General features: G+C 38.6%; 2 protein-coding genes across 2 annotated transcripts; one reads left to right on the top strand and one right to left on the bottom strand.

Annotated features, from left to right (window-relative positions):
• Window positions 1–931: 931 nt before the first annotated feature.
• On the bottom strand, window positions 932–19,315 carry LOC129240424 (mediator of RNA polymerase II transcription subunit 24). Its single transcript, XM_054876209.1, has 12 exons — window positions 19,119–19,315; window positions 16,483–16,569; window positions 13,283–13,437; window positions 12,579–13,222; window positions 12,330–12,522; window positions 11,294–11,466; window positions 11,005–11,201; window positions 10,778–10,947; window positions 8,633–9,185; window positions 2,608–2,720; window positions 1,945–2,499; window positions 932–1,879 (listed from the first exon to the last, which is right to left on the bottom strand). Exons 1-12 carry the CDS (start codon window positions 19,236–19,238, stop codon window positions 1,780–1,782), a joined length of 3,060 nt encoding a protein of 1,019 aa, XP_054732184.1. The 5' UTR covers window positions 19,239–19,315; the 3' UTR covers window positions 932–1,779.
• LOC129240425 (protein tumorous imaginal discs, mitochondrial) lies at window positions 16,736–19,083 on the top strand. The gene is made up of 3 exons (XM_054876210.1): window positions 16,736–17,218; window positions 17,941–18,141; window positions 18,193–19,083. The coding sequence occupies exons 1-3, from the start codon at window positions 16,915–16,917 to the stop codon at window positions 18,912–18,914; spliced, it is 1,227 nt and encodes a 408-aa protein (XP_054732185.1). The 5' UTR covers window positions 16,736–16,914; the 3' UTR covers window positions 18,915–19,083.
• Window positions 19,316–24,116: the final 4,801 nt, after the last annotated feature.

The following is a 24,116-nucleotide window of genomic DNA, read 5'->3' as shown; positions in this document are numbered from 1 at the left end:
TAAAAGATATATTAAAAAATAAAATGTTTACAGAAGTTGCCAAAAGATGGACTCTATTCTAAGTGCAGCAGCATCAATAAAAGAAAAATTCTGTAATCTGGAAACTATAAGGATTCTTCGTAATACCGATTTGCATAGAAGCACTGCTCGAAACAGGCCATTTGCTAGTGGGTGAAATATTTGCGCAGTTCGTTAAAAGTTATGTTAATAAGGACGAAACCTCTTGAAATTACGTTAGTTTTGCTGATGCAAATTTGGCCATTTTTGTTCCGATGAAAAAAGTTTGTATGCCAACTTTAATCCGAGCTGCAGCCGAAGAAATTACGAGACACTGTAAAACACGGCGTTGGTCATATTACGGTTTGGAGTTATATGTTATCAGCAGGGACGAAAACTTGGCTATGAATAAAACTATAATACTTATTTAAATTTGTCGAAAAATTATTCATTACATGATTACATGATTTTTTTTATTACAATCTGGTAGAGAAATTCATGGTACTTTTTTTTGATATCCGATATGTCCGCCGCGGCTACGAGTTACATGGTCCATTCGTTAACTAAATTTTTGACTAAATCGATTGTCAAGCGCGCTGTATTGCAAGTTGCGCCGTCTTTTTGGAACCAAATGTCGATATTTTAGAAAAAAATTCAGTCAACATGGCTCAATGGCGCTTGCCATTCACCGAAATGGCAGTTACTTCCTCATTTCCGCCACCGTCTAAACCACACGTAAAATGGACGAAGTGAACTTCGGGAACAGATTTTTTTTTTTATTTTTCAAAGTAATTTTCCACAATATGGAATCGTGACACTGGTGTTAAGCGATTCATCATTACTTTACCATATCTATAGTTCTCATGCAGTTAAAGAAGCACCCGATATAAAAAATTGTCATCCCCTTTCTTGGAAATAAATGGGCACGATCATCTGTGAGTCACTGTATTAGTTAATAGATTTTCCAAATATTAGAAATTTTTATGATTTATCTTTTTTCTTTACACACAATATAATTTAAAAATTACATACTTAACTAAATTAATCAAATTCTACATGAGACAAAAAAAAAATTGTGACGAACCGCGAACTTTCGCGAAATGTCTGGCAACAATACGGAATAATTGAGGAACTACAACAAAACATGAATGTCAGACAAAAATAGTTAAACAGAAATTTCGAGATTTATCTAGAAATTACCGTAGTTGTTGAGCACATGCATATAAGCAGAGGTGCATGCCCGCAAGGTAAATATGCTGAAGTTGAACGTGCGAACGTACAAAGTATAAAACAAGCAAGTTGTATGTTGCCATTAATTTATAAGTTTAAGTTCGCAATCCCTGATCGAATTCTGAAGAATTATAAACAGACGTTTTGTTTGAGAAAAAACGTAACAATTGGTGTCAAAAGTGAGACTGTTGACTCGGGATTTCCCCACCAAGGGCTGCTGCCACAGTAAACTAATCTCGCTTAGTGCGCTGAATTTCACTCATCATCAGTCCATTCAACAAATCTTTGAAGGGTACTGAATAGATCTTAATAATCGATCATGATTTGCAATGCCGTTTTGATACACACATTGCATTATATTTCATCTAAGTATGGTTCGAAAATTATTGATATCGGGCAGCAATCTAATCCCCAAGCCAAATAACAGTTTTTGTGAAAGGGTGAAGGTATTTTATTTTTAAGAAAGTACTTTGGATTCGATTCAACCCATGCTTATAATAATTATTTTTGTATCTAGATCTACTTGTATTAAATCATATTTATTACTAAAATTTACAACTTAACACTATTCTCCTTTAAGTGAATATTTCGCCAAACACATAAGTCAGAAACAGCCGATTGTCGCCCCGTCGTCGTGCGCAGATCATAAAGGCTGAAATGTATTAATAAACAGATTATATAATATATATTTATTTAAAAAAATTAATAAAAACTAACCGACAAATTAGGCCCACGCTTATATCCTCAGTAACCATAATTTTAAGTAGATTCTGTATGAGTTGTGGGGGCAGCAGTTTGAGAACCGGTCGTACACGCTCACCACCGCATTCAACCAACAAGGAAATAAAACGATATGCAAAATACACCTTTGGTGTTAGCTCATCCGTTGATACGATTTTGTGTAATACTTTGAATATGTGTTGTATACTCGAATGAAGCGGTTCCTTAAGGGTTGTCGGACGAGCGCTTTCACGAGTAATCGTTGTGCCAGTAGCATCGGTGTTAACAACTCCAGCACCGGCCAAAAGAGGATGGTTGTCACTAAGAAAATCATTCGAGCAGGAGTTGTCTGACCCCCCTTCTTGATTTAGTTTTCGTATTTTTGAGGTATTTATATCTAAGTCCCCACTGCTACAATCAGCGTCACTAAGTGTGCGGGTGCGTTTATTTTGTAAGCTACTAATGGCGCCTTGACGATGTTCCAGCGCTGAAATTATGCAGTACACGGAAAGAAGAGCCAGCACATGAGATTGAGGCTCATTTATTTCTCCTCTGGAAGATCAAAATAGTTTATTTTATTATATATATAATACAAATTTTTATAAACACCAAAATAAACTATATTTTATCTAATATTTATTACAAAGCAAATATATTTACCCAACCATAAGATGGGCATACGATGGTATTACATCCTTTAGCAGTGCCTCCGTATTGCGATCAATGTCCAAATGTAGTACCGCAAAAACAATATCCAATGTCTTCAGCATGTCCTTTCCGTAAACACAAAAAATGTATTACTAAAATATTAAGATGTTATCGAAACTAAAAGGACATTTGAATATTATCAAACGCCTTTTTGCTTTGTATTGAGTGATCGATTAAAATTTTGAAGTAAAACAGTCAAAACCAAATGTGCTAAAAACTTTCGCACAAGTGGAATGGATTTATGCACCGGAAAAGTTATTTTTAATTTAACATTTAATCCGTTTAGTAAAGATAGTAAATACTAATTGTGAATCATAACCTAATCTACATCTCTGTGATATTGATTCATGTTGCTTTTATTGTAGCGGTATTTTTTAAGTAGCTTATGACTCGATGCCGACACAATTACGACTCGTTTAGAGTCGAATGAAATAAGATAACGCTTGTTTATGTTCATATTTAATACATTTCGAATTATTTAAATACGCCCGTTTATCGATTACCACAGCCTGTTGCGAACAAAGGTTGTTGCATATAATTTGGACCTCTTAAGGAAGCTTACAGAGATGGGCTTGTTCGAGGCACGTAATAAAAGCGGCAGTATTGAAGCACTTATAAGCTTGCTTGCTCTCCTTCTCGGCGCACACAACCGCTATTGCAACGAAAGTACAGAATCGCAACAAGGTCCTCAAGTCGCTTGCCGGCAGCACTTGGGGCAAAGACAAAGAAATGTTGCTGTCGACTTTCAAAGCAATAGGCCGACCGGTTCTGAACTATGCCGCGCCTGTCTGGTCGCCTGGAACCAGTGATACGCAGTGGACGAAGCTTCAGACCTGCCAGAATACTGCCATCAGGACCGCGACAGGATGTCTCCTGATGTCCCCTATTCACCACCTACATGACGAGGCGCACATGCTCCCGGTTAAGGAGCATAACAAAATGCTCGGCAAGCAGTTTCTGCTTGGGTGTCACCGTAGGCCTCACCCATGCAGACACCTGCTCGAGCCTGAGCCACCTCCCAGGCACATCAGGAGACACTTCCTCAACTACGTGGACGAGATCCAGGACAAAACGGACAGACCTCTCCAGGATCAGACAGTATACAGACAGGCTATTAACGACATTCATCGGGAGACACTTACCACCTTCCTAAGCTCCCGACCCCCGAATGCCGTTATCGGAGTCCAACCACCACCTATCGCAGACGAAGAGCTCCAGCTTCCTCGAGAGTCCCGCGTAATCTTGGCACAACTACGTTCTGGATATTGTAGCAGGTTAAACTCCTACCTATCCAGAATCGACCCCGACATACTAAACATATGTCCTGCATGTGAAGGTACCCCGCACGACACTAACCACCTCTTCACATGCCCCATCAAACCCACTCATCTAACACCTCTCTCCCTCTGGACCCAACCCGTCGAAACTGCCAGTTTCCTGGGCCTACCGTTAGATGAGCTAGACGAAGACGACCGGTAATTTACACTACACTGACAGGGCGAAGATACTGCTACAACAACAACAACAACAAGCACTTATAAACGTTGCAACCTTGTTGCAAATGCTAAGCATATAAAGGGTGTTTTTTTAGAGGTTAGGTTTTCAAGATGAGATAAAACGTATATAATTTAATGTTATGGCCAAGAATTTAGCTTTATTATAAAGATAAGGGTTTGCCATTATGTTTTAAAAATGATTTCGGGCAAGTGGCCGCCGCGGCTGGCTCGAATAAATTCCAGGCGAGAGGCCCAATTTTCGACCTCTTTTTGCAGCAATTGGGCCGTATGTCAGCAATAACGCGCCGAATATTCTCTTCCAAGACGTCAATCGTCTCGGGCTTATCTGCGTAGACAAGCGACTTCACATAGCCCCACAAGAAATAGTCCAGCGGTGTTATATCGCACGATCTTGGAGGCCACGCCACAGGTCCACGGCGCGAGATAATGCGCTCACCAAAAGTTTCCTTCAATAAATCGATTGTTGCCTTGGCTGTATGGCATGTAGCGCCGTCTTGTTGGAACCAAAGGTCGTCCACATCAACATCGTCCAATTCAGGCACGAAAAAGTCATTAATCATGGCTCTATAGCACTCTCCATTGACTGTAACATTATGGCCGGCTTCATTTTTAAAGAAATATGGACCAATGATTCCCTCTGCCCATAGAGCACACCAAACAGTGACTTTTTGAGGATGTAACGGCGTCTCAGCAATGGCTTGTGGATTATGTTCACTCCAAGTGCGACAATTTTGCTTATTGACATACCCATTCAACCAAAAGTGAGCTTCATCGCTGAACAAAATTTTCTTGTGATGCGTCGCGCGAACCGAACCATTATTTTCGTAATAAATTTGCACGATTTGCAAACGTTGTTCAGGTGTAAGTCTATTCATTATGAAATGGCAAACCAAACTGAGCATAAATCAAGTGACAGCTGTCAAAAAGACCATCTACGAAAAAAGTAGTGTCAACTTGAAAACCTAACCTCTAAAAAAAACATCCTTTACTTTTCGAAGATGAATACGTAAAAAAATAATGGAATTTTCTATAAATATTTTCCTTGATAATTTCGATATTGACGGTAATTTACTATCGAACATGATAAAACAAAAACGAATAAAGCATCTGGCAAGCAAAATGTTTATGATGCCGATTTAAAAGTCTTTTCGCGCAACATTGGCCAAATTTAGACACTGAGAACGCGTACTTTTACCAAAGTTACCAGAATTTCACATCGAACGTGATACTTTCATAAATCGCACAACACAGTGTTTGTGATTGCAACGCGAATAAGCCCGCAGTAGTCTACTGAGCGAATTCCTGCGAATGCTTAGAAATAGAAATTGCTTGTATTCCATGTATGATCGCATAAGTGTCTTTGAGTTCTGTGTATTCATACAGTGCGACCTTCCAGTGCACGCTTATTTGGTCTTATCCCAGGTATCAGCTAATGACTTAAAAGCTGCATATGTTGTGGCTCTGTTACGTGGGCAGAGTAATGATAACACCCAATAGCTTAAGTTATTTAGTTTTGAAAATGATGTGTTCTTAACCTTGTTGAAATATTTACTTCCTTTGGCCAAATTGTGACTAGTGTGGCTTCGCGGCTTTCAAACACAATTCGTTAATGTCATTACCATGGAAATAAACCAAATTAGATTATCAAATCAAATTCTATACACAACAAGGACGAACGAAGTCAAACTTACGACTTTAAATTAATGTTGATATACAAACTCCGACTGTTAATAAACCGCTTTTACTAGTGGTAACAATCGACAGTTTGCTCTCCTTCTCAAAGCTAAAACGAGGTTGTCTGTAAAGTCGGTTTACTGACGATAGTTTAACGTGACAACGTGATAAGAAAATACTGATGGAATGGTTGCAATTTTCAAAACAAAATTTTATTTGTTTGATAGATATTTTGTATGGATATAGAGAAGGAGGTAAATGGAATCGCAATGCAATACAAAGTTACATTTACACAAACGTGAAAAATGACGAAACATTTATCAAATTCATGAACAATATGTTCAATTTCGATTGTGCATCAGACGTTAATAAGTCAACAACACTAAGAGGCAACATCATCGATTTGCCTTTTTCAAGACACATTACACTCGAAATACTCCCTTCATTTCCTACTTTTCCTATCATCGTCCTATTCTCAACAGAGAAATGGTTCATTACCATGCACACAGAAAGAAAGCATATGCAAATACAAATATGTGAGTTTATTTACATATGCGCATATATAGGGTTTTTAATAGGTGCGCTTCAACTTTTTTCCGATAGGGAGGGCGAACGACGCAATATTTTTTATTTTTCGCTTGTCATTTGTAAACTTCATTAGTATACATTTCATCATGGAACGCTACACACTTGAGCAACGATTGCAAATCGTGCAAATTTTTTATGAAAATAATCGTTCTGTTGCTGATACTTTAAGAGCATTACGGCCATTTTACGGTCCATTTAACAAGCCGCCCCGTTTTGGGTATGTGAAGTCATTGGTCTACAGTAACAAGCCGGCGACGATTTGTGAGCTCAGAGCCAATATTGAACGCGAAATTGCTGGAATTTCGGCCGATTTATGCAAAAGAGTGGTCGAAAATTGGGTTCAACGATTGGACTTCGTAAAACGTGCACGCGGTGGTCATGTAAAAGAAATCGAATTTCATACTTAAATGTATATGTTCAAACTCGATAATAAAAAAAAATTAGTTAAAAAAGTCAAACCGTTTGTGTTTTATTCAAAAAAGTTCAAAAGTTGAAGCGGTCTCACTGAAAAACCCTATACATACATATATAATATATGTTCACTCAAGTAGGAGAGAGCCAGATGTCGAACGTTGCCGAACGTGGGGGCCGATTGTGCTCTTTGTCGTTAGTTCCGCGCTTTCGTCTGCAGTTCAAGCAAGGTAACGACGCATGAGCAAGATAACGACGATTGAGCAAGATAACGACACATTTTTTCGTGCGTGCGGCCGGCTAAATCGAATTATAAGGCGTTATCATGTCAAAAACAGAGATCATAGGTAGAATACAGTGTTCAAATCGCTAGTCTGTAGCACTTAGGGTAAATAAAAATTATGCAGCACCAATTTGGTCACCGGAAACTGTTTTTGCATGCATAAAAACTTCTTCATAAATTTTTGACATAATATGATGTTTCTCTGCACGTAATTTTTGTTCAGATTATAGTGCAGAGATCTCCTCAGCAGGCCCTCGCTCCCTAGACATATTGGAGGTTACGTCGTTCAGATAATAATAAACATCATTCACCGAGATGGCATACCCCACGAATGCCGTTTTAGGATACCTACCACCGCCCACCACAGATGAAGATCTCGAGTTGCCTCGTGAGACTCGTCTAACACTGAGACAAATATGTTCTGGATATTGTTAATATTAAGCTCCTACATATCCATGACCGATATGAGAAGAGTCCCTTCCCTTTTTTATAAGCTACTAATGTCACCTAAGCCAATTCATTTAACACCTCTCTCTTAGGCCAGCCGTCGAATCTGCTAATTTCCTGAGCCTACCATGAAATTACCTCGATGACAAAAATTAATAAAACACTAGCCCACACGCGGTTTAGTATGGCTGCTATAACAACAGAGTAACAATTTTAATTTCAGGAACTTTAACATTATTGCAGGTGGTAAATTTATATACTACACTGGCGGCCACACTTTCTACGCTTGAAAAGGTTGTTCTTGTATGTGAACTATTTTTCATCGTCAGTTATGATCCGCTTCAAATATGGGAGGAGTCGAATCAAAGGCGGAAATTTGGTCCAAAATGTTATTTTTACAACAGTTAAAACGAGCTTCTTCTTAAGCTTTATGCAAATGGTTCTAAACGGTTTTCTGGATAGTCTTCAGTTTCTAGGCCTTATTTCACAGGCCATTCAGACATTTTACTTAGATTTTCGATGATAAACCTAACAGGACGAGCCTCAACTGATCCGACCTTTTATCTTGCTCTATTTTCCTTTTACTACCTCCATTTTGAAAAGCTGTAACACACAACTGGCTTTACCAAACACAAAAAATCCAAAGAATTTTTTTTCAAGTGTAAGATCATCCTCAAATCTCCGTATGGTATAAACCCGGTGCATCATGGTATGTATCATGCGACAAGCTCATTAAAGAAATCTAGCGGAAAATAGTTAGAACTTTTTACTTCACCTAATATGTATCTACATAGTATAAGCCAGTAATTGTTCACCCGGTGCAAAAGTGCAGACCATTGGGGCGTACTGGTCTATTTGAATGGATGTACATAGCAAACTTATAAAAACATTTCTAGCACCTTTAATCTCTTTGCTGAAATAGCATCTTTAACTTTGGACGATCGAATATGAGCCTTTAACAAATATACATACTAAAAACAATCATACAATAATCGCTAGAAAAAATTAGAATCGTGCTTAATACTTAACTTTACGCACTGACGCATATTACACTTACCTTCGAATACTTGCAATTGAGTATTTCTTGTACCAAATGCCTTGTTAACCATATTGGACCTCCTGACTGCAACAACGACTCTAGCACCTGCGCAGACATTACTGGCAGCCAGCCATGCTCTGTTACCGTTTTCCACACTTCCCGAAATTGATCAGAAAGCGGAGTTTGTGATACAAGATTCTGTGTGAGCGTTATACTACGTGATTTTGTATTACTCGATGGATGTACGTCTTGCTGCATTTTGCGTATAATTTGAAAAGATAAACCCAATCGTTCCTTCACATTTTCTTGAGAAGCCATTTCTTCGCTACTTAGAGGAGTCAAAAATTGTTGAATCATATTTAATGGCTTTAGAAGCTCATTCTCACGTACTGAATACATATATGCACATAGAAACGAAGTAGCACAAACAGAGAAGGCAAACATCCTACGCTTTATATTCTCTAAAATACTTTTCACATCAGTTGATGTGAGTATATCTTTTTCCCATGCGATCAACACATGATTAAGAACGCCAGGCAGATTTAAACAGATGTCTTGCCAAGTCAAATTGCTGAAAAAAATTATAAGAACATAATTTAAATTAAGTTCAAAATAAATTTTTTTTCGCTGGAATGTTGGTACAACTGTCCTCTACAGTGTCGCATAGTTTGAGCGTGATCTGTCAATTAGCTTGTTTTTGGCATTTAATTATATCAGTCAACCGCAGGTGTACTCTGCGATTTTCACTATGGATATTGAATAAAGAATCTGTCTTAAATTGTGTGTGTTTGAACGGGATTTCGTGTGCCGAAACGTTGAAAATGTTGTAAAAAGCCTATGGCGGCTGTGCTTTATCAAAAACACGGGTCTACAAGTTGAGTAAGGCTTTTACAGAGGGTCGAGAAATCGTGGATGATTTGCTCCAATCTGGTCGCCTATAAACGTGTTCAACGGATGAAAACGTCGACAAAGTCAAGGAAATGGTGTTGGAAAAAGATCATTTAAGTTTGAGGGAGGTAGTTTATGATCTTAGCGTGTCTCACGAATCAAGCCTTACCATTTTACACCATCAATTGGGCATGAGACGCGCGGCTGCTCGAATCGTTCCGAGAAAGTTTAATTTCAAAAAATTCATCGGAAGAAGGTGGCTGAAGACATGCTTGAGCAAGTGAATTCGGAGCCAACAAGCAGCTGAATGGCGCTATTCACATGAGCCGAAACCCAAAAAACTGCGTCAAATTGGTCAAAAGTGATAGTCTTGCTACTCGTTTTCTTTGATTATCATGGTGTTGTGCACTCGGAATTCGTTCCAAATGGTCTACGGTAAATAAAAAATATTATTGGGAAGTTATGCGACCTTTGAGAGAGAATGTGCGTAGAAAACGGCTCATTTTGTGGAAAGAAAACTCAAGGATCGTGCACCATGCCGCCACGGATGCCGCTTTGAGTCGATAGAGGCCATTAAGGAGAATTCGCTGCAGGAGCTGAAGAAGATCTCTTCAAACGCGTTTAAAAGGTGCTTTGATGGCTGGACTAATCGTTGTGTGTATTGCTTCGAATGGAGCCTATTTTGAAGGCGACAAAATAAATTTTGATGATTAAACAATTATTTTGCGTTTTATTGAACAATTCCCGGTACTTTTTTGACAGAATGTATATATATATAGCTACCGCTAATTGACGCAATGGTTCAGACATTTGTAGAAACCGTACAGTACATATTCTCCGATTTACAAAGCACAGGGATTTTGTCTGTATGTTCCTTATAGACTTCCAAACAAACAAAAAATACAGTACTTTGCAATTTCATTTTCACTTAAACACGAAATATAATTTGAAGATGGGAGGATTAAGGAAACACACTTGCTTAAGCAAAGCGGAGCAATTCTAAATTCATATCCTGCTTGTAAGTTTTACTCTAAGAGTAATGAGAATTGTCTTATTTAAAAGGGAATTGAATTTTAGTTATTATACTGCTTATCCTCTCACATTGAAATAAAATTAAAATTTTTACATATACCAGAAAATACTAAGAAAGGATTGATTCACGTTGTTTAAGGATGTTAGAAAAAGTTTTGTTGCACACTGTTTTTACGCTACATAATAAACACTTTTCGTACGAGCCGCAGATAGTTATACATATATAATAATTTCATAAATTACCTATTCTTGTGTTGCGCTTCTGGATTTCGCAGACTTAAAAGCAGTTCATCTACAATTTGTTCGTCACAAAGGGCAATCATGTTGCGTGGATTCTTTGGTTTATTACGTTCAGCCATGCATTCACGCACCCATTTCTCGAAGAAAGAGTCGCCGTGCTCGGATAACACTACCTGTAAATTGTAGATTTTTAAGTGTTTCATCTTAGTCAAGTCACATCAATATCTTACATCTGATCCGTAAGTTTGCACAATAAAGGTTAACATGAGAAAAGACACATCAAATAATGTTGATCGTATAATCGACGGTTTGCCAATTTCGCCTGGAACCTGCTTCGAATTTTCATTACATTGTATCAGTCGTGTAACGAAAGTTTTTAGACGACCTTCTACAGTGGCCACTGACAGAATCAAATCAAAACTGTTACCTATAGTTAAATACAAATATACAATCTTTTAACTAACGTAATTTTTTAATGCAATTAAAACATTTTTACTGCTTAAAAACTTGTTTACCTACCAACTAAAACTTGACACAGTACACCCAATAACGCCTCCTGGACTTTGTTGTAATCTGTACTCAGTGTCTTGAGAACACCCGATAGTGGAACTTCAGCACGTATAATGAAATTTATAATTGATAGGGCTTGGTTGCCTGATTCACGTTTCTGTAGCATAAGTGAAGTGCTCTCCCTGAAATTTTATAAAACAAAGTGGTGATATAAATTTTATTAATTTAAGCAGCCAATATTTATGTATGTAATGTTTTACTTTCTGAGTTTAAATTGACATTTTTCAAATTACAGTAGACGATCCAAATTCTTAAGTCGCCTGTTCGTGAGCTAATTAAACCGGAACATTTTACTTTTATTTGTGCAGTTCCATTTTTATATCGATAAAATTTGTTATTAAATTGTTTAACTTACTTTTATTATTCTTTTAATCTATGGTATCTGCTAGAAAAGTAAGGAAACTAAAGTGTCATTAACATATTTGCTGCATTCATTGGATTTGTGAATGGAACGGAAACGACGTCTACAACAATTTAAATTTCTTTGTCATGCGCGCTCTTCTTGAATAATGTTTATCAGTACTACAATATCATAATTCGTTATTAAAGATTCTGTAAATAAGCAGCTTTCTTTAAATAAAGCGTTTGCGTTAATTTTAGTTTTCCCCCATTTTATACTTGTTTGCAATATTTAAGCAACAATTTAATCGTAATAAAAAAAAGTAGTTAGTTTGAACAATTTCGGAAATTTTTTTATAATTCAATTTTTTACCAACTTCGCATATACTTAGAAACAAAAACGTCGATGTTAAAAGGCCTATATATGCCGCTAAGCATCCAATTTATTTTCATAAAAAAATTACGGTACCTTTGATCAACGAAATGATTATATCGTTTGCTCTCTGATAGTTGGTAAATAATTAATTAATATGCTACTTTACGTATGTAGTTCTCCAATTGATAAAAAGTGCACAAAAACATATGTATATAGCAAACCGCATAAATTATAGCACTGATACATTGTTCTCATATATTTTTTACTCACCGTTGTGTTGCAAAATGCTTTACATGTACATCAGTAACCAGATGCTGCTTGGTCCAATCATTTAACAGATATTCTATAATATTGCACGAACATTTTGTATCCATTAAATCAAGTAGTAAATTATCCTCCAAAAGTAGCTCAAAGGCCTCGACTACTTCGGGTATATGATCTGATGGTGTCTGTTCCTCATTCGCTAGAATGACAAAAATAAGGCATTCGATCTAATATATAATATAGATTTAAACATACGTCGTTGCAGGGCATGCAACTGCTTTATTATGTGTGGCACTTTGAAAAATGTGAATGCGCCCCACAGAGTATCACGGCTTACTTCTACTACATTACTAAGTGAAATGAAGCCAGCACGCACTATCTCGTATATCAAGCGGGTCAATGAATAGTTCTTGAGACGTTGAATCATTTGCAGTTCAGCCACAAAGTAGGAGGTGTCATTACATGGATTTAGTAGGACCTCCACTGCCAAGAGAGGCTGCACGCAGTAGCTTATTGACTCCACTCCTTTTGAATGTAAACGAGGCATCGGTAATTTTGTAGCATCCAAATATGCTAACTGTTGCAGGTATTGCACTATAGAATGGTAACGCGGCGGTAAATGACTGCTACCCAAAATAGTCTTCAAAGTGTTGTATTTGTCCCGAATTTTTCCATATGTTTCGATATCATCATAGCAGCCAATGTAAAATATGCCCATGAGAAATTGGTTGGAAGTAAATTTTTCGACGATAACGCAAGTACGTTCAAACATATAAGATTGTTCAGCGCTAATTTCACTACCAATCTCATAGTTTTTCATGACCATAGCGACAATATGCGTTATCCAGTATATCAATGAAGCAACCGCGCTGGGTAAAATTCCCTCCTCGGGTTTGTTTCTGGAATTTTAAAATATTTTATTAAAACAAAACAAGAGAATGGAAACAAAAATAACTCACCTGCAAGTAACACCATCGAGCATGTCTTCCAGAAATTGTAGCAATGTTGTGATGCAATAGACACGATCGAAATCATATTTCGATATCCGACGCAAAACGGCCGCATGTGAGACCAAATTTGCACAGAGACAATGTTTTAAATAATTTAAAACCAACTACGACAATAAAGTAGAAAAATAAAAATAGATGATTATAAAATAATTGTAAGTGAATAATCATAACGTTTTTTGACTAAAATTAAATAAATAAAATGTGTATCGGGTGCTTTTTAGATGCATCCGAATTATTGATATCGATAACTATGATTTGAAAGCTGAGAACGACAACTTGTGTTGACATTTCTGTTCAGTAATGTTTGGCAAGTCATCATGAATCGTTGAACGCCAGAAAAACGCTTCCTAATTGTGGAAATTCGCTTAAAAAAAAAATAAATCTGTTCGCGAAGTTTATAAAGCACTGGCGACATCATCGGTCCTTATTCTTTCGAAGTGAGGAAGGAGCTGCTGTTACGGTGAATGACGAACGTTATTGAGACATGTTGACTGAATTTTTGTTTCCAAAAATTAATCAGCTAAGCATCGACGACATTTGGTTCCAACAAAATGGCGCAACTTGCGCGCGCTTAACAGTCAATTTATTGCAATATTCAAGCCACTATTAACTCTATATGGCGAGATTTATTGGAAAAGTAGTCAAAAATTGGACTGATTGAACCATGTAACTCGTAGCCGCGGCGGACATATGCCGGATTTCATATTCAAAAAGTAAATGCCATGAAATTATCTAGCAGACTATAATAAAAACAAATTCGTTCCAACAATATTTCTGTATTGTACGTACAGCCATGGTCATAAAAATAGCTCATTTAGACTTTGAAAGCAAAGAGTTGAATATGTTTTTAAATATTTATTTTTTATTGGGGAAAAGCAACATAAAAAATAAAAAATGTATTTACTTCCACTTTAAAACAAAAAAATGGTCGAAGAGAATATCAGTTCTTATTTAATTTGCGAGAACGTTGATAACTCACGAAACCTCCTGGACACATTAATAGCACATCTTAAAAAATTTAAAATAAAAGCAAAAATAGTAAACAAATCAGATAGTTAAGTAATAATATTGTTTTACCAGATTAGTATTTTGTACTATATCCGCCGTTTTTGATTACTTCTTCAAGCCGTCGCTCCATGCTTTCTACAAGCTTGTGGCATCCATCCTTCCTTTGGAGTCGAGTACCACAAATCATCAAAATTTTTAAAATATTTGTTAGCGATTTTGACCTTAACGTCATTCCACATTCTATTGGATTGAGATCAGGGCTCTGCGCCGGCCAATCCAGTACATTCATTTTTTCTCTTCTGACATTGCTTCTATCGCTAGAATTTACCGCTTGATTTTTTCGGCGACGTACAATAGTTTTCCCATCTGATCCCATCCTATTTATTTTGATTTGGTCGGTCCAAAGTACGTTTTTCCAAAACTGAATAGATTTGTCTTTATGAGCTTTTGCAAAGGCAAGTCCGTGTTTGATATGTCTTTTTGAGAGGAGTGGTTTTTTTCTGCTTATGCGGCCAAACAGCTGGGATTCGTTAAGTCGCCTTCCTACAAGCTTTCTGGACACCTATAGACCAGATTCTTGGTTTATTTCAAGCATTATTTGCCGTGCTGACTTAAAAGGATCTGCTTTGCTCTTGCGTATTATACATAGCTCTATCCACATTAACATCAGTTTTTCCCGGCTTTCGTTTTCTTTCCGTTTTTTTGCTTAGATAGGATGAATCTTTCTTAACTAAATTAACATTATAAACCATTTTCCGAGAGCACATCATCATTTCAGCTATTTCTGCATAGCTTTTTCCGTTTTGACTCATGCGGTACATAAGAGCTCTTTTCTCCGGCGTGCAATGTTTTCCACGTCCCATTTTTAGTAATTACTTTAAAATTTTATTTAAGAAACAAAATATTATACTAAAAATCGCTGAAATAATATTAAAGTTTAACTCTCTGCTGCACAAGTTAAAATGTGCTATTTTTGTGTCCACTTCAAAACAGGTATAAGCATAAATAAATAGAACGCAAAAAAATCCATCGAAAAAAATGGCAAATTCCTTGCATAAATGTAAGCTTAATAACAGTAATAAATGTTAACAAAAACAAATTTATTTTATCAAAGCAGAGTTCGTACTAAAAACTTGACTTAAATATAAGGTTAACATTTGTGCTATTTATCTGTCCATGGCTGTAGCATTTTAATGACATATTTGTAATCTACCAACATTAATAAGGTTGAGTCCCACTAAGTGCATAGTCACAATACCAAATTTTTCCCACTGTTATTATCAAATATGGTATGCATCTTAAAAAGTAGAGAGTGGTATCATATTTGTTATTATTATTTAATTAGAATTATAATAAAATATAAAAAGCACTGTTTGGCTATAATTTATATGTATACTTATAAACGCGTATATTGTTCGTACATATGTACATCACTTATATATCAAGTGAAGTAAAATATTCTCGCTTTTTTCACTTTATATCGACGACGAAATTAACATCGTTATAATTGTCGTTTTCAAGACTAATCCTCAAATGAATTTGCTCAATCTTGGATGTTCGTACTAAAATGACCAAAATAGAGGAGGGTGTGGACCGCAACTCTTTACATGCGTTGCATGACTATCTGTATCTAAAGTCTTAGACAAAATTAAGTTGAGTAGGGCGATTCACTTTTTGGCGTTAAATGCTCTGAGGGCAGGTGAAGTCCTATGCACTTTACAAAAACCAATCTCGTCATTTGCCCGCGTAAACCAACTCATCTAAAATACGTATCCGTCTGGCCTACTTCGTTGAAACAGACGAGGCATTTTTTCAATCCATGGCAAGTTTTCCCCGATCAACGTATGCCTCCCCAGTAAACAAACCCTGCCTACTACGCTGAATCCCACCCGCTGAGCGCATGATATGAAAGCGTCTTCCGGACCGGTGTACCGGGGGACGAGCACTGTAATATTCCAAACATCAATTAGGAGCTCGTATTATTTTCACAGATCTGGAAGAGTTTATGCAATCCGCTCACATGCTTCAAGCTCAGATTAGGAAATTATTCACCAATGAAGAGTGTACGAGGTGGAAACACGCCATGCCACATAGTAAAACTCCTGTGGAAAATGCAATAAATAAATAATTAACCAACTTACTGGATTGGCATTAGTTCCCACCAAGGACTGCTGTAGAATGCAATCAGCCAAATTATATGCATCTCCGCTTACTCCTCGAGGAAGTACCTATGAAACAAGAGAATAGAAAAAAACTTATTTAAAATTACACAAAAGAAAATTTCTGAAAGTACATACTATATAACCTACTAAAATGATTGTGTATAAACGCTCTATACAACCTGGTAAGGTCCATTTGACAAAGCAAGCTCAAGCAGTTTATAGACATCTACCGTACAAAAATATTGAATTCGTTCAGAATTTTTCTGTCATCTGAACGTGAGAAAGTAAAACTGGTAGTGAAGCTTCGAAAAATAACCCAAATATATTTTTTACGAAATTTTACAATTTGCTACTAATTAATTGCAGCCAAGTAACATACATAGAACCACACCAATTTAATCCGGAAAAACTATGAACCTCTTAAATTCAGTACAACGTGCAATTCTACAAAATCTTCCGAAATTAAACAAATTGCAATTGGCTACTGTTGCGTATCAATTTAAAATTGAGAGGCCCGTATACTATCCGGACCGGCAAAATGAAATGCAACGGTTTAGTGAACAGCAAAAGTCACAGTTGGTGGCCGAAACTCAAGAAAAGAAGAAACTCCCTAGAGATTATTACTACAAAATACTTGGTGTAAAGCGACAGGCGACAATGCAACAAATAAAGGCAGCTTATTATGCGCTTGCAAAGCGCTTTCATCCAGACGCAGGTAGACACAGACCACGATTATTCTCATCTTCCTACGACAATCGGTTCTACGTTACGGAACGACCTGGATTTCTATCCGGCCAAGGACTGTAACTTCAGCAGCATTCCCCAAACATGTATGGGGAATGCTTATGCTGCTTCAACAGCAACAATATTGTGATCTTAATTCAATTTCTTGTTCCGTCTAAAAAGTGTCACCAACTTGACAAAAGCAGCATTTTCCCTTGCTTGAAATATTTTTTGACCCGAAACCATATTTTTTATTTATTATTATTGACAAACCGTTAAACGTGAAAATTAGATGTACTAACCGAATTAAAATTGGCGGCCGCCGTAGCCGAATGGGTTGGTGCGTGATTACCATTCGGAATTCACAGAGAGTACGTTGATTCGAATCCCGGTGTAACACCAAAATTAAGAAAAACATTTTTCTAATAACGATTGCCACTCGGCAGGCAATGGCAAACCTCCGAGTGTATTTCTGCCATGAAAAACCTCCTCATAAAAATATCTGCCGTTCGGAGTCGGCTTAAAACTGTAGGTCCCTCCATTTGTGGAAAAACATCAAGACGCACACCACAAAGAGGAAGAGGAGCTCGGCCAAACGTGTACGCGCCAATTATATTTAAATATAACCGATTTAGACAGAGTTTAATAAAGTTTAAAAAGAAAAATATAAACATCCCTTAATAAAATTTTACTTAATAAATATTACATTTGCAGGAAATTCACCACCACACGCGTCTAAGCGTTTTCAAGAAATTTCAAATGCGTATCATATTCTCACTGATGAGAGCAAGCGTATGGAATATGACCAGTTGGGCATGGTGAAGGATGAACAGTCGTTTCTCCACAAATTCACAAATGTAGGGAATGTAATTAAAAATCGGAAGGTAGAGGTTGCCCTGCCTACTACCCGCGAAGGTAAGTGCAACAGAACTTACTGTAATTATTCTATATTTTTACGTGTCTTAGAGTTAATTAAAATGACCACTGGAGAACCCCGATTGGAACTTACATTTTTGGAAGCAGCGCACGGACTAAAGAAAAATATTGACTTGCGCTTACTGAAGAAATGTCCTGCATGTAACGGTAAATCGCCACAACTAATTAATCGCAGCAAACCGGAACTTTGTAGGAAATGCCAAGGTATTGGAAAACTGACTAAAAAGACAGCCACGTATACCAGTATCCAGGCTTGCGATCAGTGTCATGGTAAAAGATATATTAATCGAAATGAGTGCGAGACCTGTGACAACCGTGGCATAGTACTCGAGACAGTCCGCATTGTTGCGCAAGTACCCGCCGGAGTAAAACATGGTGAATTAATACCCGTCGATAATCCTAAAACGAAACAACGTATTAACTATCGCGTGCAAGTGCAACCGAGCGATATCTTCCAACGTGTTGGTAACAATGTACTCTCCGACAAGTACATTACGATTTCAGAGGCAGTACTCGGTGGAATCTTCAAAGTACGCGGCATTTATGAAGAGCTGGAAGTTAAACTTGAGCCTGGAATTGAGAGTCACACAACAGTAACCTTGAAGGGCAAAGGAATTAGATGTCGTGATAATCCTGGTGATCACATCGTAAACTTTAAAATACGTATACCACGCCAGTTAAGTATGAAACAACGTCAACTAATAATGGCACTTGCCAAAACAGAAGATCCTACATTCGAACGATCTATTTAGTAAAAAAATTAAGAACTTAAATCTGAAGAGTGTCTGCACATGAATTCCACGCACTTGGATATCGAATTACGATTTTCAGTAACTCGAAACTATAAAACCCTGCTAAGAACAAATATGTAAACTGTTTTTCGAAAATCTGTAATTAAAAACAAATATATTTCTTGGAAAGTCTAGTTTTCTTCGATTTCTTAATTCATCGCTCACCCGTTTTATATTGATGCCCCACAGCGCAACATTCCATCGTTCTCGCCAGGCACGTAAAATCATCAATTTTAATAAAGAAGTTTTACTTGGCTTTTGTAGTTCCATGTTACTATCTTTCATTGCTCGCAATTTGGAACAAAACTGAATTTACCAAACACTATGGGCAAGCCAAACACTGCGGACTCTCAAACACATCCCATAACCCGCACACTAAAACTGTCAAACTATCGATAGTTGATGTCATCGACGATTTTCGACGGACTATCGATACTATTGATATAAGGGTCTTTCAAATGTGACGCTTAGATGTCAGTATCTGTTTTATATCATCTTTGACATTTGTGAAGTAGACAGATGTGCAATTTTGCACGATAGAGCAACGTTTAATTATTTACTCTTATTATGAATATGGTTGATTCGTAGGAACAACATATCACAAATCTTTTAATTTTTTTTTGGTGGACTCGAAAATTCAATGGTTGATCAAAAAATTTCAAGAAACTGGTTGTGCCGAGGATATAGAACGGACTGGCAGGCAAAAAAAATGAACGTTGTACTAAAAATAATGCTGCTGTAGCGCAAAGTTTTGCTGAAAAACTTTCAACAGCGATATTTCGACGTTCTACACAATAAGGCCTTCATGAATCGACTGTTTGGCGGATTTTACTTGTAGACGTGCGCATAGTGGACATTTAAGTGATGTAAATTATTACATATAATTGTTCAGAGCCGCATTTTGAATAAAACGAGTGACACCCGAAAGAATCAATATTTTTACAGTTTTTTTTTTTTTAAATCACAACTAGGCGCATCTTTTGAAATTTAGGGTGTATATATCCCCCGCGACTAAGGCTAATATTGTCCATTCGATCAGTCCAATAAATCGATTCTTAAGATCACTGTATAGCAAGTGGAGCCCATTGTACAGATCAATAAGCAAAAACACTTATCGATGGAGGAAACCATGACGAAACACAGTTTACACAAAGAGGGTCGGATTTAAAGTGTTATAACTGCGATAGGACTGCGCATATAGAGCGCAATTGCAGTATACATCTCAGCCAACCGAAAACGAACCCAGGTGGAAGAAAGCGAAGCGGTGAAACTGATGATGGCGCTCTCACTTCACAGCAGGCGTCAAACTAAAACAAACCAGCTCTAAAAAGCGAGAACTGGTTCCCACAACTGAATGCCCTGCAGTCTCTATCTCGTAAACTGGACGGAAAAGTAACAACTTGTCGATAAGGGGAACTGTAAATGGTTTTGATTACTCTGGACACAGGTGCAACGAACTCGATCATCCGGTCAGATTTGGTAAATGGTAATGTGGAACCACTGGTTGGCTACAAGCTCCAGACCGCTACAGGAGAGAGATCTATGATTCCCGGAAAGGTAGTTCGCGAAGTCGTTATTGGAGCATTGTCAGTAGATCACACATTTGGCTGAAATCACGGATGAAGTAGCAATTGGAGTAGATTTCATGCAGCTGCACGGCCGATATTTTGGCTAAAGGAGCTGTTATAGGGAAATGTCGAGCTGTAGAAGCCATAGTAAACTGCGATGGACCACAACAGTAAAAGGAAGAACTCCAGGAAGCAGGAAAAAAATCCTCCGATTTCATAAGGACCTGCTTGCAGGAAATAAGGGGCTAGAGAGGACGAAAGCTAAGAGATTGCTGGAGAAATACGGCTACCTATTCGACGGCGATTTTGGAAAGTCTGCCATCGTGAAACACCGAATAAATACAGGAGATGCAGAGCCAATTCGCCAAGTTCCACGTCGAGTTCTACTAGCAAATCGCGAAAAAACAAATCAGATAATCCAGGATATGCAGCAAAGTGGAGTTATTGAGCCATCAATAAGCCCGTTGAGCTCACCGGTAGTGTTGGTTAAGAAAAAAGATGGAAGCACACGATTTTGTGTGGATTATAGAAAGCTTAATGAAGTCACGAAGAAGGACAGCTACCCATTACCACGAATAGATGACACTCTGGGCACTTTATCCGGTGCGTAACGGTTTTCCAAGCTTGATTTAAAAAGTGGCTACTGGCAGGTGGACATTGAGGATTGCGATCGTGACAAGACAGCCCTTAGCATAGGAGATGAGTTGTGGCAGTTTTCTGTGACTCCTTTCGGATTATGTAACGGAACAGGAACCTTTGAGCGCCTGATGGAGCATGTGATAAGTGGACTCCACTGGAAAGCATGTTTGGTATATCTGGGTAACATCATCATCATGGGTAAGAATTTTAGTGACCATCTAAAAAATATGGAAGATGTCCTTCAGCGCCTTACCTCCGCGGGATACCTTTTGAATTCGAAGAAGTGGAGTACAGTCGCAGATTATCAATGGGCAAAAAAAAGTCACATAATATAGCAGAGTCCTCGGAAAGCCGGAGGTCAATTACTGTGTGACCAGACGACATCTGTTATCTTTGGTTGAGTGAGTAAAACATTTCCAACAAATACTTGTACGGCCAACAATTCCAGTTAAGAACCGACCATGCAAAATTGAGATGGTTACTCCAGTTCAAGCATCCGGAAGGATAAATTGTACGGCGTCTTCCGCCGAGATCATCTTAAGACTGAATCACTGTTTTACTTTTCGTTCATTTGCATCTTTGCGATGTAGTCACCTGTCGTCTTCGTCTAACTCACCTAACGGTAGACCCAGAAAGCGTGCTCTGTCGCCCTGTCTGCTGTCGCCATCGAGGCCAATTCATATTTTTGTTTTGGTGTCTCGTTCACTATTGTTGCCAGTTGGTTCGCGAAACTTCACGGTTCACAGCAACACGTTATTTTGACTTCTGATCCCTGATCTGGTGGCTGCGGCATTCTGCCACCTGAGTTTGTTGAGGGGAAACTCAACAGAAATGGCTGGTGGGCTGATGCCGTAACTGCTCCCGTCCTGTTAAAACCCTGGCAGGCCTCGGAGTACTTTGAAACCCGTCGTCATAAGGTTGGCGGGGTAGATGCAGTTGAGATGATTCCCGTATTTGCGTTCGGTCTGTCTTCAACCCTCGCATGGTCTCTCTGTCATGGCATTGACAGCCATTGGACCTCTAAAGGACGACTACACATTACAAAAAATTTCGAGTAGAGACCCAATTACAATAAAAATTAACACCAACGCAAACATAACAAAACCATACCAAAAACTTCAGGTGCTAGTGGGAACTCGGAGTCGAACCTCTGCTAGGCTTAAACGGCAGGTATGGCGAAGTAGACGATCCTTCTCTGACTTTCTTGTGGATACCGGAATCCTGGAGCGCTGGAGAAGCATTCTCGGACGCTCGAGTGGGCTAGGAGATTTCTCAGTGGGGCAGAGGAAGGTAACGGAAAGGGAGTGGACATGAACGCGCCACGACCAGATTTGGAGGAAAAAAGGCAACGCTACCAAAAGGAGGATATTTGGCTCGAAAAGAGGCCCAGGATTCGTGGCCGCCCGTCGAAATCGTTTAGCGAAGTTTTCTAAACAGGCCGGTTCTATCATTCTTGGAGTGATCCACAAAGTCAGGAAAGACGGCGATATTTCCATGGGGGAATGGAAGAGAGTAATGTCCGCCAACTCTGCCTTTTTTATGAGGGTAGTAAAGGAAACTCCTGGACCCTCCAAAGCTGTGAGAGTGTCGGATGTCATTACGGCAGATAGAAGAGGATGATGAACGGTCAGCTTCTACAATATGTACACGACGGTTGTTGCCTTGGTGGGAGAGGTAAAGAAGGGAGCCAAACTAAAGGCAGTGGACAAGAAGGATCTACCTTTGAGCCCACGAGCACGTGTCTGACTCCCTTCCGAACCCACTACTTTGAAGGAGATGGAGAAAATCCTCCGCTACTGTAATCCGAAACTTCCCACGCCCAACTGGAGGGTGGTTAAGGTGGAGAAGACTGAGGCAAGCGCTGATTCTGCTGAATTCATAGTCTCTTAGTCCCATCGCTGAAACAAAAGGGGGTCATCACTTATGGTTTCGAGAGGGTAGCTCTTAAGGTCTACCAAACCGATGACAAAGGGGATGCTCCTGCACGTCTGGAGGCAGTGGTAGAAGAAAGGCCCACAGTAGAGCAAGTTCCTGCGGACATGGAAATAGAATACGTCACATAGGAGGTTGGCAGTGCTAGTGACGTCTACTTATTACCGCCGTTCGTCATAAGCATCGGGTCATTCTTTTGCCTAATTTCAGTAATGAAGACATTGTGACGGTGAACGTGGAGGGCCCTGCTGGAAAGTTATGGCTAAAGCGAGACGCCGAAAAATCGGCGTTATCAAAGGCACTGCCGCGAATTCCCACAGACTTGCTGGGAAAGTTCTAACATCAAAGCGAGAGGTAAGTCACTTTTTGATTTTATACGAGGATATATTTGAATAGGCAGCAGGATCCAACTTTTAATACTGCAGACATGGAAGAGGTGCTCGACCTCACTCTGGCTTCATCCACACTGTTATACTGAATATCCGACTGCAGGGTGCTTAATGCCCGCTCTTCGATAAGAAAATATAAAATATCCAGAACTCAACTCCCCCCAGTAAGGACGCTCCGTTGATGCTTACGTGGATGCCCGACATTAAGGAGATAATAAAGAAGGCAATAATCGCCTTGTATGGATGCAAGGGTCTTATTTGCAAAAGATGGGGGCTCTCGCCTAGAGTTGTGTTTTGCCTCTATAATACTATTATCATTATATGGAGGCATAGTTTGGTGGAACTCACTGGAGAGGACGACATCGGTGAAGAAGCTGGAGAAAGTTCAAAGGACTGCACTCCCTGGAATCAGTTGGGCGGGACGCTTCGTACTACCCCTACTCTAGCGGTTAACGCAACGTTAAATATGGTATCTGTAGACATCGTAAGCAAAACTATCGCTGCATGTACCGCAATAGGCGCGTATGCTCGACCTCACTTTTGGATATTCAAGTATCCTTAAAAATTTTGGGTTCCTCCCTCCGTCGACGGATCAATTTACACCCTCATTTAGTCCAAGAGGAACATTATCCACT

Source organism: Anastrepha obliqua, chromosome 3 (genome assembly GCF_027943255.1).
Source record: "Anastrepha obliqua isolate idAnaObli1 chromosome 3, idAnaObli1_1.0, whole genome shotgun sequence".
Lineage (NCBI taxonomy): Eukaryota > Metazoa > Arthropoda > Insecta > Diptera > Tephritidae > Anastrepha > Anastrepha obliqua.
The sequence above is the reverse complement of the archived record's forward strand: the minus strand, read 5'-3'. Positions and strand labels throughout refer to the sequence as shown.